Source organism: Harpia harpyja, chromosome 12 (assembly GCF_026419915.1).
Source record: "Harpia harpyja isolate bHarHar1 chromosome 12, bHarHar1 primary haplotype, whole genome shotgun sequence".
Classification (NCBI taxonomy): Eukaryota; Metazoa; Chordata; class Aves; order Accipitriformes; family Accipitridae; genus Harpia; species Harpia harpyja.
In genome coordinates this window covers 40,317,999-40,332,278 of record NC_068951.1, presented here as the reverse complement: position 1 = coordinate 40,332,278, position 14,280 = coordinate 40,317,999, and the positions used below count along the sequence as shown (strand labels likewise).

Sequence of the window (14,280 nt, the reverse complement as noted above, 5' to 3'; positions counted from 1 at the left end):
TGTATTGTCTGTGTCAGGTGTGAAGATTTAACTGACTTAGGCACAGTTGGATCAATTATCCCAGTAGGCTTTTGAAACTGCTTTCACCAATGCTGGTTCCCTGCAACTCTTCCTCATGTGAATTGTCCCATTAAAGTCAACAGCTTTGCAGGATATTCTCAATTAAAACACAGCAGAGGATAAAACATTAGATAATATTTGTAAGAAGGGCACATTGCACAGGCTGGGTTTACATTTCAGTTCAGGAGAATGTCAGTGTCAGAGTTGCTAAAGCAAGGCCCGCAAGTCTTTCTGCACAGATTGCAAGGAGATTTTACACCGTTCCATCTTCAGAATTCATCTGCAGCTGTATTTCACTGTATGGCCCCCAGGCAAAGGTCTCATCCATTAAGTGGCCTTCACCGAGTAAGATACTTTGCACTTCAGTACCTCCCAATTTGCATGTTGCTGTTCCATTATTCTTAGTAACTGGGTGTAATAAATGTTGTGTGTAATTTGTAATGATCACATACAGATTTGAAAAATAATGTTGAACCGTTTATTTTTGAGTCCCTTAAGATGGAAAAATTAAAATATTTTTTAAAGACTAATTTAACTCTCCTGGAAAAAACAGCTGAGCAATAAGATCCTTTGCTATTTTGCCATGATGTGATCCTGAAAATAATCCAGGTTGGGATGACATCTCAGGACATAATGAACACTCAGCCCTGACGTAATGAAGGTCTGTTATTTTATGAAGAAAGATTTTCTGGGGTTTAAGAAATAAAATGATTAGAAAACTATGTGCTCTGCAGGAGGTAATGAGATTAGCTCAACACAAGGTCCTGCAGAGTTAAAACTACTCCAGACCCAAGAAAAGCTTAGCCATTGAATGGAAATTTCAGGGTACAATTAATCTGCTCTAAGGTCAGATAAGGGCTATATGTTTTCTTTACCATGAAAAAGAAATGAGTTGATAAAATCTCAAGGGGATCATGTCAATGCAAGCTTCAAAGCAGTGAACAATATAAAAGCAGCTTTCTTGTTATGATTGGTAAACGTTTACGTACTTTAGCAAAGGCTTTGGAAAATAAAAACCATACAGGAAACTGTGCTTGTAAAGTGTGTATAAAGGAGGAGCCGGTGTATCTTGTTACAGGACTGAAAGGAAGACAAAGTAATGCCCTGTAAAACTGAGGCTGACCCCTAACCTGTGAGGATGTTAGTGTGCCAACGCAGTTCTCTCCATCACAAATTCGTATAGGAGCTAATCTGGAGCAACTTGAGACAAAACCCATTCCACTGGAGTGGAACGAAATCACAGTTGTCTTTAGCATCGGTTGGCTCAGGGCCCATCTGCTCATTCACAGCCCAGTGGTTGGTTAGTCATGGGTCTCTAGAGATAGGAAAATCGTGGTGTAATGGACCCCAAGTCCTACATTAGGTCATAAAATGCTTGAGGTGTGTTTTTCTCATTTTTTATTTGCTACTATGCACAGTTCCCTTTCCAGGTCAGTTGGTCTCCCTCCTCTCACCAGTAAAGGGGAAAGAGTTGCCTTCTGACAGCAGTAGTAAAGGTCTGGGGAGATCATAAAGAAGGGAGGATGGATGGTCTAGAGGATAGCAGGCAACTCTGGGATTTAAGAAACCACTCCTCGGTTCCCAGCTTCACATTCTTGCTGTCACTAACTCTCAGCAGTAGCGGTGTTACCCCTCCCTCACGCTGTTAAATGCATTTATTTTCACGGTTACCTCTTTGAAGTGCTCAGATGTGATTGCAATGGACGTCACGCACAGAACAAAGGAGGACCAGAGGAAAAAAAGAGAAGCCAAGATAACGCCTCTCGCAGCAAAGCAGGAGCAGGCTTGGTACCCTGGAGCAGAGGGGGAGCGTGCGGGGGGTGCTCAGCTCTCCTCCCAGAACCGGTAACCGTCACCGAACAGGAGGTTGCACGTAACTTCACATATTATTCAGTGAAAACAAATCCCTCCTCATCTCCACCTCTCTGCGTTGCACCCAACAGGAATCCGGACCAGGAGGAAAGTCCCTGTAAAGGAGGGGAACCGAAGAGACGTTGCGGAGGAGCAGAGATGAGGCGGTAAGTACGCGGGCAGAGCCGGGCGGGAGGAGACCCCCGCGGCGATGCGGGCGGGGAGCACCCAGCCTCCCCCCGGAGAAGAAGAAGAAGAAGGAGGAGGAGGAGGAGGAGGAGGAGGAGGAGGCGGGGGGCTGCCGGGGGCGGGCCGGGGCCGCCCAGCCAGTGGCGCGCCTCGCCGCCGCTTTAAATGATTTGGAGGGCCGGTGGTGGTCGTGGCTGTTGCTGTGGTTGGGGGTGGTGGTCGTGGTGGTGCCGCCGCCGAGCCGCGGCCGCCCTCCGGCTCCCTTCCCTCGGCGGGGCGATGGGAGCGGGGCCGGCGTGCCTGTACCTCTGCCTGTGCTGGGCGCTGGCCGCCCGGGCGAGCGGCGCGACGGAGCCGCGGCTGCAGCGGGGCATGTGAGTGGGGTCGGGGACGGGTGGTGGGTCCGGGGGGGTTTGGGGGGCTCGCAGCACCGCCGGGGCCCGCCGCCTTTGTCTGTGGCGGGGCAGGGTCCTGCGCTCCTCCGGCTCCTCCCCACCCCCGCTGAACGCAGGTTGGTGTTCACCGCGGTTCAACCCGGCGACAAAGAAAGTTTTGCTGGGTGCGCCTTTAACTCACCCGAGTCGTCGTCCCCCCCCCCCCCCCCCCCCCTGCAGCGTAGATTTCTGATCCGTGGAGTTATTTTTGAGTGGTTGCTCGTGAAACTTGCAGCCCCGGAGGGAAGGCGGGCGGGCTTGCTCGACTTTAGTTCGAGATCTGAAGTGAGCTTCAGAGAGTGCATCTGCCGGTATCACGGACTCTCTTCCTTCTCGTTTAAAAAGCAAACTGGTGGCAGAGCTGAGCCTCGTACGGCGGCACTGGTCCGTGCTTTCTGAGAGGCTAAGGTGAGCTTTACCTGCTGGAGAACAGCAACAGAAATACCAGAGTAAGAAAATGTAAATCCGGGCGGGAGCAATAGGGACCGCGAGCAGGCAGAGGTGAGCGATGGAAAGCATCCATCTGCAGCTGTAAGCACAGCTCGTTCGAGGACACAAAGGAGTTAGGTCCACATGGATACCTACTGGTGCTTGAGCAGAAGGAAGTTTCTATGAGGTGTTTCGCATGGCATGAGCAACAAATGTCCTTTGTTGTAAATGCAACTCAACATTTTTGTCAAGAGGTAGTTTTCTGGTCAAATTCTAAAGTAGGATAGCTGACAGCACGCACAGAATCTTATGGTTAAAGTTTTTGCTCATTGAAATTGAAAATAAAATTTCTGGAAACTGTTCCTTGCTTTGTGTCGGGCACCTTTTTCTCTGCAAACCCCTCTTGTATTTTTAAGGAATGTTCTCACCATGCCCCTGCCAAAGCAGCCTGACAACAGCCTTGTCAGATGTCTCTGTATACCCTAATTTCTAACCTCTTTTCTCTTCCTATTTTTTTGACTTAATCAACTTCATCCCACCCTTTTATAATTAATTTGTTTTATATTTGATTTCAATTTAGTTATTTCTTCCGTCACAAATTTGAAATCTCTTAGCCTATTGCTCATTGGTTTTCTATGCAATATTATCCAAGTATGTATTTATTAGAGGTGCTTTTAAGGTGGTTTGTATCACTCCATTTTGCTGGAGCACTAAGTATCCATCACAACGTGTAGAGAAGTCAAGTTCATTTTCTGGTAAAACATGTTTCTGTTTTTAGAAGTGCTTTGTGTTTCTTTCAGGCATGCTTCTTGCTCTCTTTATAAGCAATTACTCTACTGTGAGGAAGAATACTGTTGGCCTACATTAATCTGTTTGCATTTGACATTGGTAATAACCATGATCCTGCACTTAGGAAGCTGGAGGTGGTGTTAACTGTGAATTGCCTCCAAACAATTTTTGTTTGCTTTTACCTTTTTAAAGATAGTGTCCCTGAAAGAATAGGGGAAACATTCCTTTCTGGAAATGACACTGTATGAGGATATTACCATTGGGCTCAAGTCATTGGGAGCAGCAGTGCACTGTTAGCCAGAAGCAATCAAAAAAACCCACCCAAACACCCATACCTGTGGCAGAGCCTTGAGTGCTTTTTCCAAGAGGCATATTCCTGCAATTACTATAATTCTTGTTGCTTTTCCTGAGCTAGGGCAAGTATAAGTATTACTCCAAACTTACTTTATGCTATTTAGGGGCTTTACCTTTGATGTAAACAGAAATACAAGGCATCGTTACTCCTTAGCAGTAAGCCTGCCAGCTTTCACCAAGAAACAGTGAAATGTCTGAAAGGATACTTTTCATGAATCTCCTTTTTCTAGTAATTCTGTTTTGTTCTTTTGACATCGGTCATCTGCAGTCAATGGGATAAGAACAACAAACGTATCCCTTGGAACATACCATGCCGACTACTTTCTTCTTTAGCATTTGCTGTTGTTTTGATTGAGATATTATGTGGCTGAGGATATACAGGAGATTCTTCATAATTGTTTTTGTTCTGCTGTCGAGTATTTGCTCCTAGCTAAAAATGCAAGGGATCTGTGTGGATGTTGGTATTCTACTTCCAAGCCCCCTGAGGAGATTTAATGTAGAACAGATTATAGGATGACTAGCTGTTTCCATCAACTACATTTCCAGACAATTAGCCCTTGATGATCTTGTGTTAGAACTTTAGAGAACACTGGAAGGACCGGAGAACAAATATGCGGTTTTCATTGAAAAGCATGCTATTTAGGCCTTGAAACGATGAATTAACCATCTCTTGTCATAAAAAGCACATTTTTAGCAGCTCACTTTGCAGTGAGCTCTGTAGTTCAGAATTGGGGTATATAATGACATTGCAAGTGTGATGTGTGGTTATCTAGTGTTGCGTTTACTTTCAGGATCGTGCTTCACAGAAGGCTGGGGGTAGTTGTGGGACAGTGCAGAAATAGTTGAAATAGGAACTAAGAGTAGAGGGCTTGAGTTGCTGTCAGAAGTGGTAAATCCTCTCCTAGAGAAATATTCCACTACAGGTTTTAGAAGTACAGATGTTTGCTCCTGGTTAGCTATATAGGACAGAGCAAAAGGCAGGAGTGGTTATGAGGTATGTGCTAGGAACCCACTTTGTGCAATAAATATTATCTTTCATAGTTAGGACTGAGACACAGATCAAGAATGGATTCTTCTGTTCCCAAGTGACACATGAGTGAGATCTTCTTTGATGACTTTCTGTCATCATTAAGCCCATTGACTTGTTCTGTGGTTTTGCAGGTCCAGGATGACACCTAAAGGGTCTGGTTTGATTTTTAGAGGACCCAATCACAATCTTGCAATAAAACTATTTTGTTTAGGTGTTTTTGACTGCTCAAATGTTGCAGCTGCATATTTTCACTCTATCCATACGCAAGTAAATTTGGTCACATTCCAAGGAACACCTGGATTTAGAGCTGGATTCTGGGCTGAGTAACTGTTTTCTAGCTTCAATCCTATGGGGCACTGTAGGCTTACTTAAGCACCTTCAGATAAATCGTGTTCCCAAAAGCAAAATCTAGCATTCAGATGGTATCTACATTTGCAACACTCAAGTGAACTTGGTCCTTTAACCGTACCAGTTATTGGGCTACAAAGATACAGGACCATTTTTGCACCGTGTCTCACTGCAAACAGATGTGGTTGTGGACACTATTTCAAAGTGATACAATTTTTTTTTTTGTTAGGTATAATTAAAAAGGTGAAGTCCACTTTTTTGAGGACTGGAACGTATTTCAAGATAAGCTACTGTTGTACAAAGCATTTCCATATGAAGAGATGGTTCTGAATTTTGATTGCTACAGTGGAATAAATTGCATGTCACTTTGTTTTCTGCATTGCATTCCAACATATTCAAAGTAACACAAAAAATTCTTCTATAAAGTATATGGTGATACAGCTTAAACTTGGAGCCTGGAGTTTTGTCATAATACTGTCCAAATGACGTGAAAAGTAGGTTGTGTAATCATTTCTTGGTGAGAAATTGTCTTAGTATATTGGCTGTTTAGCCAATACAAAACATTTTCACCTCCAGCGGCGCCAATTTGCAGGTGTGAGGAAAGTTTGTATTCCTAGCATTATATAAGGACTCAGAGTATGTTTAGTTTTTGGAGCTAAAATGAGTAATGTAGTAGAATCTCCTTCTATTTCTTTGAATGGGATATCCTACGTTCAGAGACTTGATAGTTAAAAAAAGATTGCAGGTTTTCTAGTGAAAATAAAGACCCAATTTGCCACTGGTGTATTTAAATTTTTATCTTACATTAAGTAAGATGAAGTTAGTCTTTCTTATCAAGTCTTTTTAAACCTTGGCTGAAGCGATGCTGGCAACCCAGAGTCACTGCCAAATTCTGATTTAGACTACTGAATTTTACCTGAGAGGTTTTCCTTCAGCTGAAACCTCAAGTACTTCTTCTCAGTCCTGTCTGCCTAGAATCCATAACATTGCAGTAAACCCTCAGTACTCTTGAGTAGTGGCTACCTCCAGCCTTTGAGGTTTGGATAATGTGATTCTAGTAAGCATGGTTTAAATGCTTTGGCATAAGAGTTATAGCAGTCCCATCCCCCCATTCCCCCTGCCTACTGCCCCATGTCCCCCCAGTCCTTTAACATCCAGTAGTTCTTTCTAGGAAAGAAAAATAAGAAGACTGAGATGTTTCTCATCTTTGTGAATGTGAACATCATGCTGAACAAAAAAGTCTTTCTACCCTGTGCACTACAATATCTTGCCACCAGATAGAGCTCATGCTGGTCAGCGTTGTAACACAATCATGTTTTTCAAGAGTTTGCACTTAAAGCCTCTGTTTCAGAGTTTCTAGAGGAAAATTAATTTTGAGTTTAGTCTTTTAACAGATGGTAAAGGGCTTTTTTTTTTTTTTTTCTTCCCTAGTATATTCATTGGCAGGAGACTTAAAGATAATGAATGAGTGTCATCATGGTATAGTTCTTTTCCTGATTTATGACAAGTTTTCCTGCTCTTCAGGGAAAAAATGAGGTCAAGACTTCCTCCTAAACTCTGAAATAGCCATAAGACTATGAAAATATGTGATTATCAAAGATGAACTTGATCTCATGTTTAACTGTAAAATATTTTCCAGTTTTATAAATATCTGTTTTCGTATCAGAGAATCACATAATGTACCTACAAGAAGTTTAGAAATTTGCTGCCCATAATCACAATAGCTTATATATACTGTACGAGTCTTAAATTTGCAAGTTTAAAGTAGGTAAGCCGCTGCTCCCATTCACTTTTAATGGGATTTGGCTTCTTACATTATTCTTCAAAAATGCACCCTAAGAGGGGAGAACTTGTCAGCGTTTCTTTAGGTTTAATTGTGCTGCATTATGAAATGTTGATATAGTTTAGTTATTTATGCATACATTTATCACGTGCATATACTCTGTGTTGCAGAATTTTTGATTTCTAGGAAAATTGCCTGCTTTTTGCTTCAATTTCTTCCTTCTGTTTATATCCAGTGCTGCTTATTTATCATAGTTCTAGGCATGCCAAGATCTAGATGTGACAGGGAATGTGGAATATTTTTAATAAATTTGAAGGAACCCCCTGGTGAGGAGGGGTAGGATTATCTGGTAATGTGAAACCTAGTCTTTGGATGACTTCAGCAGAACCTCCTTTGATGGAAGCAATGCTTTGGCCCTCGGAGAGTTAACAGACCATATTGCAGACTTGTGTTATTCACCAATTAAATACCTTCTCTCTTTGAACACAGTTAATAGATTTCCTCCTTCTGAAATTCAAGCCTGTTATTGCTTACGTTCTCTCTGAAATCTATTGCTTTTAATTTATTTCTGAGGAGAAAGAAATTTCCTTTCATTACTGCTAAATCAAAGCATTTTAAAATTGCATACTGAACATATGTAGTCTTGGTTTTATACTTTGGATTCTGTGCTGGTCTTGGTTTAAAATTAGTCATTAATTGCTCCGGAGGTAAACCTGAGATTTCTGCCTCTTGCCTAAGAAGATGTATGCTTTCAGATACATGTACACAAGCACTTAGCTGTATTTTTCTTGGTGTCTTTGACCTATGGATGAATATTTGATCTCAGGTGTGTGAAAAGGGGAATGTTATTTAAGTCAGAGTGCTGATGTTCTTTTTTTGTGTTCTTTAGTAGAAACACCATACTGCCTTCCCTTTGTAAGTCAGAGCAGAACTTAGTTCAAATTGTTGCTTAGTAGAGAGCACCATACCCAGACTGTGTTTTTATGTACACAAATTAATTCAATATTGAAAATGTTTCATAATATCTTGGGCTATGCCTGAGAAGGAGGCTTTATAAGGTGCTTTGTATTGTTTTTATGACCAAAAAAAAATCTCAAATTATGAAACACTTACTTATTTTGGACCTCATCTTTTCCAGTGAGAGTATTTCTGTATAGGAGATGAGTTTTCATACACCTCAACCCTTACAATACTCTTCAGTGGTTATCCTTCTATTTGTAATTGCTAGTGCTCTCCCTGCCTGACAGATGCATCATCAGTGGTGAAAAATACAGTTGCATGAACTTATCTCTTATAATTTTATTCTTCATGAGGCAAGGCCTGTCCATCTGTTTTTGTCTGTAAAGTAACACCAGGAATCTGTGGGTTACTTAGAATCTCAGTGTAAATTTCTAATCTGAAAGATACAAATGTTTGGTGAATTTCCCCCCCCTCCATTTACCACTGTTGAACACTAATCCACTAATGCATGCTTGCTAGTTGCCATGGTTTTTTTGTGGCTAGAATTCATAAAATATTTAGCTTTACCAAAATTGCTTAATATTTAAAAAAAAAAAAAATTAAAAAAAACCCCACAACAAATGGGCATTTGCATCAGTGGTATCAAGCTAAGGATGTATAGGGGAGTAAAAGACTTGGAATATTTTAACACTTAAAACATTGGCATGTAGGGACTTTTCTTGCATATATTACATGTTACTTCAAAAGTAAGCTTTCAAGAAAAGAGGTTTTGGTTCTAAACTGTTAAAATCTGACATCCACCAGAAAATTGGTGAACAATTCCTAGATACTGGTTGCCAAACTGAAACTGAGGGTTTCGCTACCTTCTAACTAGTTTCACTGTCAAGCAATGTGGCACTTGCTGCAAACCAAAATGAGCTTTTTTTTCTTATGACACAACTAATGTGACATTTTTCAGTGATTTTTATTTTAATATTTTAGCATCAAGTCCTCTTGAGTCTTCTTGCCAAAAGAAGCTGAGATGTGCGTACCTGGCAGATTTATGGGGGTGACTTTTATTATGCACTATTCTGCAGTGGAATGATAATTGAGATGGGTGTAGTTAATGTGAAATTTCATCTAGAGGTGACTGCTGCTACTTGATGCTTTCCTTTTATAATTTCATATTTTTTTAACTTTTTTTTTCTCTGAGTTCTGGACAATTATTTGCTTTGTCTTAACAATGACTACGTGCAAACTATTTCTTAGCCTCCTTATTTGTGACCTCCTATATGGTTTTCTAATTACATTAGAGTTGGATCCTTGGGACAAAGGTACTGTATTGGTACAAAGTTGTCTGTAAAGCAGCCTGCAGGCTAGAAGGGTTTGTTGGTGCTGTGTGAGGCTTGGCAGGCCTCATCACTGGCAGTGATGGTGACATTCTCCTGGCTGCTGTTCTTTAAGTCACTTGTTTAAAAATAACGCCAGTGTAGAAATCTGTGGAGGTGTGCAGAAGGCAACTAACAATGAAGAGCACAATGGATTTAAGAAGATGCCAATGTCACATAGTCTCTGCAATTATTGTACTATTATTTTGGTAATGAATTTTCTTTGTTTGCAGTAAGACTCATGCCAAAGCAGCCATATTCTGGGATAATCAACTATTTTGGGTACAGTAAATACAAGTAATGTGCACACTTGAGTGAACGTTAATGAAGACATGTATTTGGAGGTTATCAGAGTTGCATGCTAAAGTGGTGATACTATAGTTGCCATCCTGTGGGTGTGTACTTTACTTGATGCTTTACCTGATCCTGCAGATGCCACTTAGTGCCTGCAGAGGTCAGCCAGTAGAAGAAACTATAAAACTGGTTGTTGCTGGGGACTGAGGCCATGTGACACAATTAAAAAAAAAAAAAAAATCACTCCTTGATTTAAAATGCAAAAAAAGGTGACTTGGCAAATTGTAGTTAAATGACCTGGATGTGCATGTTTATCTTCTGGTTTTCTTGCTAACCAGAATAGATTATTCTGTCTTGGGGGAGGGAGGAGGATAGTTAAATAGGAGCTAAATAACAGACGCTGCACTTTGATAGCAGTAGGAACTAAAAATCTTATTGTTGTTATAATAGCTGAGTGTGTAATTAATCATCTCATATTGATTTGCTCTTAATCTAGATGCAGTGCACAAAGGCTGAAAGAACTCTCATGTTGTTTAGCTGCTCCATGTAATCAGATGGAGGATGTGAATAAGACACAGCAGTGCATTAGTAACCTGTGGGGTTAGGAGAGTCTTCTGTGGTGGACCTTCGTCCACAGATCCAGAGAATAGTAGTGATAATGAGACCTAATCTAAATGAGCTTGGTGCTTACAATCCATACCCCAGAGGACATATAAACATCACAAATATTGATACAGGATCAGTAGAGAGCAGGGATTGATTAGTGGTCAAGGGAGCAGGATGTCCTAATTGTCTCTGGTAGTGCTGATTAATTTTATCTGGGAAATGTGGGGAAATGAGCCTTAAAATAGATTAAGGGTAGAAAGGGGAGCTTGGCAGTCTAAAAAGGAAGAAAAGCCTTTTCTGTCATTCCTGCCTTTGTGAATTATTGTTGATATTAAGCAATATATATCTAGAGACAAAATTTATCTGTATCTTTGTCTCTATATAAATAAATGTATGTAACTTGTTCTTTGAACCTTTTGTTTCTGTGGCCTATTTCCTAATTTGACTTTTTTTTTTTCCCCAGTGTTCAGATGAAATTTGCTTTTCTCTCCTTTCCACTTGAGATATTTATAGCAAACTTTTAATCAACATCCTGTTTGCATACAACATCATGTGTCTGACTTTTTCTCCTTTACGGTGCGGGATGTTTCTGCATGGTGCCAATCTGCCTTTCTAGAGATCTCTTTTATAAGAAGCTGGGCATGTTTTCCTTGGGTGGTTGGAGGTGTGAGGAGATTCAGACAATCTTCTAGCCCAAGAAGTTTCTAGCCAAAGCCATTGTAGCTATGTACAACCATGTTCTGATCAACATCAGCGTACCTCTAGAGCAAAGCCACTAGCTGTCATCACAGCAGTGGAGAATTTAGCCCTGACTATAATCTTGGTCTTCTTAAGGAAAGTTCTTATTTGATCTTTTCAAACTAAATCTGGAAAAGCATATAGACTATGCTTTTCTAAACTTTTAATAATGGCATAAAGGGAAGGAGCACCGACCAATTAGTGTTTTGAAAATACAGAATCCCAGCAAGTCGCTTCCTATGACAGGTTTCATCTATTGACTGTTTCATGGGAAGATCGATAGTGTTCAGGCTGCAAATTCTTCAGCTGAGGCAATGCAGGCTACATCATCTAATTTTTAGGAAGATGTTAACAGCCTTCTGGCTTAGTGTAGAAAGTGCTGTCATTCACTTAGTCTCTGTGGAAGAACCTAAAATCAGACAGCCAAATCATTCTTCGCTTCGTATTCATTAATGCTTTGATTTAAAGTTTGCGCTGTTGAAAGAAACCTTTAGGGATATCTTGATGTGTGTTTGCTCTCTTACTACCATTAAATCTACCTACCTTTAGCTTCTTGATTAGAGCTGGAAAAAAGTGGATTGATAGAATGAGAGATTTACTTTAATTGTCATTCAAAGAGCCAGGCGTTAGGATCATGGCAGGCAGAATAAGAAAATATCCCTGCCAACAGAGATACGATGTACCTTTTGAAATGGTGGAGCTGTTCCCTTTGTAGCTCTAGTGTGTTCAGTTGTCTTCCTATCTCCTGACCTCTGTTTGCCCCTGTCGGACCACACGTGCCACGAGTGTGTGCAGAAAGCTGCACCTCTGCTCCCATGAGCAGATGGCCTGTACCTGTAACTGTCTTTTCCTTTGTTATGTGAAAACTGTGTGCACTTCATCATAAGAGCCCCTCTACTGCTATATAAAATTATTTATGCTTGGGTGAGTGTGTGTAAAAGAGCTAGCTGCACCGATATCCTTCTCAGACTTGCAGAATCATGGGCAAAGATGAAACTGCAGAGAACCTCACTTGGGAGATTGTAGACATGCTGTTTCTATCATCTATTCTCTGCCACGAGTTGTGGGAAGGCTGTAATCCCTTCTCAGGGGAGCTCGGTTGAGGTGATACTGGTGGTGATGACAGCTTGAGGTGGAAGATGTAGAACTGCAGCTCAGGACGAATGACCACAATTGCCAAGTGACTCATTGAGGACATCAAGGATGCTGTTTGTATGTCCAAATGCTGTGAGATGCCGGGTAGGTGAGACCAGAGTCCATTGAGCTTGTGGGCTGCTTCCTGGAATGGGCAGCAAATGGCTAGTGAGGAGAATAGGAAAAGGGGTGAGCGTGCAGCGAGACTTTGCCTGAATAACTGCCTCAGCCTCAGTAACTTGAAGCTCATGGACTTCCTGAGCCAGATTTGCCATTTTTGTATTTAATAGACCTCCATGGGTGCTGCTTTTTGACTGTATTTTTGTATGGGGATACATATTCCTTTTTAAATTCTAAACACAGGAATGAATTATATCCTGCCTGGAGATGCTTTCAATTTTCTCTGAACTTTTCCTGTTGTGCAGTGGTTCACAGGCATCATGGCTATATGATTAGCCAAGGCTGCTCTCGCTTCATGTTGGTCTAATTATCTGTTCATTAGAATCTTAAGTCTTGAGCTGGAAGTGTGTAGGGTGTCTTTGTTTAAAGGGCAGTCTCCTAATGCAAATATTAAAAGAGAGCTTTCTGGCTTGCCCGAGTCAGACTGACAAGCTAATAATAGCCTTCGTGTTAGTCTTGGCTAACAGAGAGCATCAGTATAAAAAGGTTTTAAGGGACTGGTGTATCAATCAAATCATAGAACATAATATGCATTTGTGTGTTTTGCTTGTTTTAACACTTAAGCTCCCATTAAGAAATATTTTCTGAATGCAAAGGGTATGGGAGTAAAAATGGAGCTCTCCTCCTCTAAATATACTATTACATCCAGTTGAGGTTTCAAGTTAGTCTTAGACGGCCTCTAATAGAATGCCATATTACAAAACTGTATTTTTCAATAGCTGTAGTCTTGTTCAAGAAACTGTTCTTAAGTTTGTAGGTAACATATCGGAGCAATGAGTCAGATGGCTTAAAAACTGGTGTGTTGACTGTGTGTGGGGGGAGTTGTGAAGATGGCTAATTGTTGGAGAGGGCATGTTTTCTTTCTCAGCTTTGCCAGCAGAGGATTACATGTTATGCAATTGCTGCAATTTAATTATAGTGTAGCAGAGGTTTTGATATCTGCCTTTAAATTATCCCAAGGGCATCTAGGAAGAATGGCTTACTTTGAATAAATCTTAATAAACATATGACTATGCTGCTGGCTTGTTTTGTTCTGTGAGTGCCATTTGTTCCTATTAACTGTATCATAGAAGTCAATACAGCTATTCCTGGAAAGATGGCAATATCACATGAGTAAGAATTTATAGGATGGGCTCAGTATGTCATTACAACGATTGTCAGCTTCTCTCTTTTATTTATGGAAGAGCAATGCATATGAATGTACCTTTATCTGGAAAGTTTTAGGCAATTCTAATAAAAGGAGATATGCATGAATTATCAGTACATGATGTTCTATTCACTAGAGGGAGAGTCATTTTAAAAAGCCTGCTAAGTGAGGCATGGTTGCTAAGTAAGGCGAGGGTTTTATTAGACCAACTGACGTAATGGAAAAAAAGCAGGCAAGATTTTGGGTGTACAAAGACCTCCTTTGGATGTGAAACAAACGGCAGACTTTGTGCTAAGAATGGCTTGGGAACAATTGCTCCAAACTGAAGCTAAATATGTTAAATGGTGAGGTAATTTGAGAGGAAGGGGTAGCTGGGACACGTGGGAAGGATTGCTAAGTAGTTGGGATGAGATGGGAATGTGGAGGAAAGGTGGTTTCTGGAGGAATTTAAGGCAATCTGAAACTACGCTGCTACTGTCTTCTGTCTTGCTTCATGGTGTTGGGAGCTGCAGCTAGGGCAAACTCAAGGAATGGGAAATAAGGAGCAATATAGAAAACAGACTCTGCAGTGGAGGAGGAAGAACATG

General features: G+C 41.0%; 1 protein-coding gene across 5 annotated transcripts in view; it reads left to right on the top strand.

Annotated features, from left to right (window-relative positions):
- The first annotated feature begins 1,826 nt into the window (after positions 1–1,826).
- LOC128149374 (multiple epidermal growth factor-like domains protein 6) overlaps positions 1,827–14,280 on the top strand; it is a 202,392-nt gene continuing 189,938 nt past the window's right edge. For 4 of the 5 annotated variants that reach the window (XR_008237622.1, XM_052804505.1, XM_052804503.1 and 1 more), the window contains exon 1: positions 2,316–2,474. Coding sequence is in view for 4 of the 5 variants with exons in the window: in XM_052804505.1 (XP_052660465.1) it covers positions 2,380–2,474 (95 nt within the window). In the remaining variant the exon portion in view is untranslated. Of the gene's footprint in view, positions 1,906–2,003; positions 2,079–2,315; positions 2,475–14,280 lie in introns of those variants that run through there. The other variant, XM_052804504.1, reaches the window with a different exon arrangement.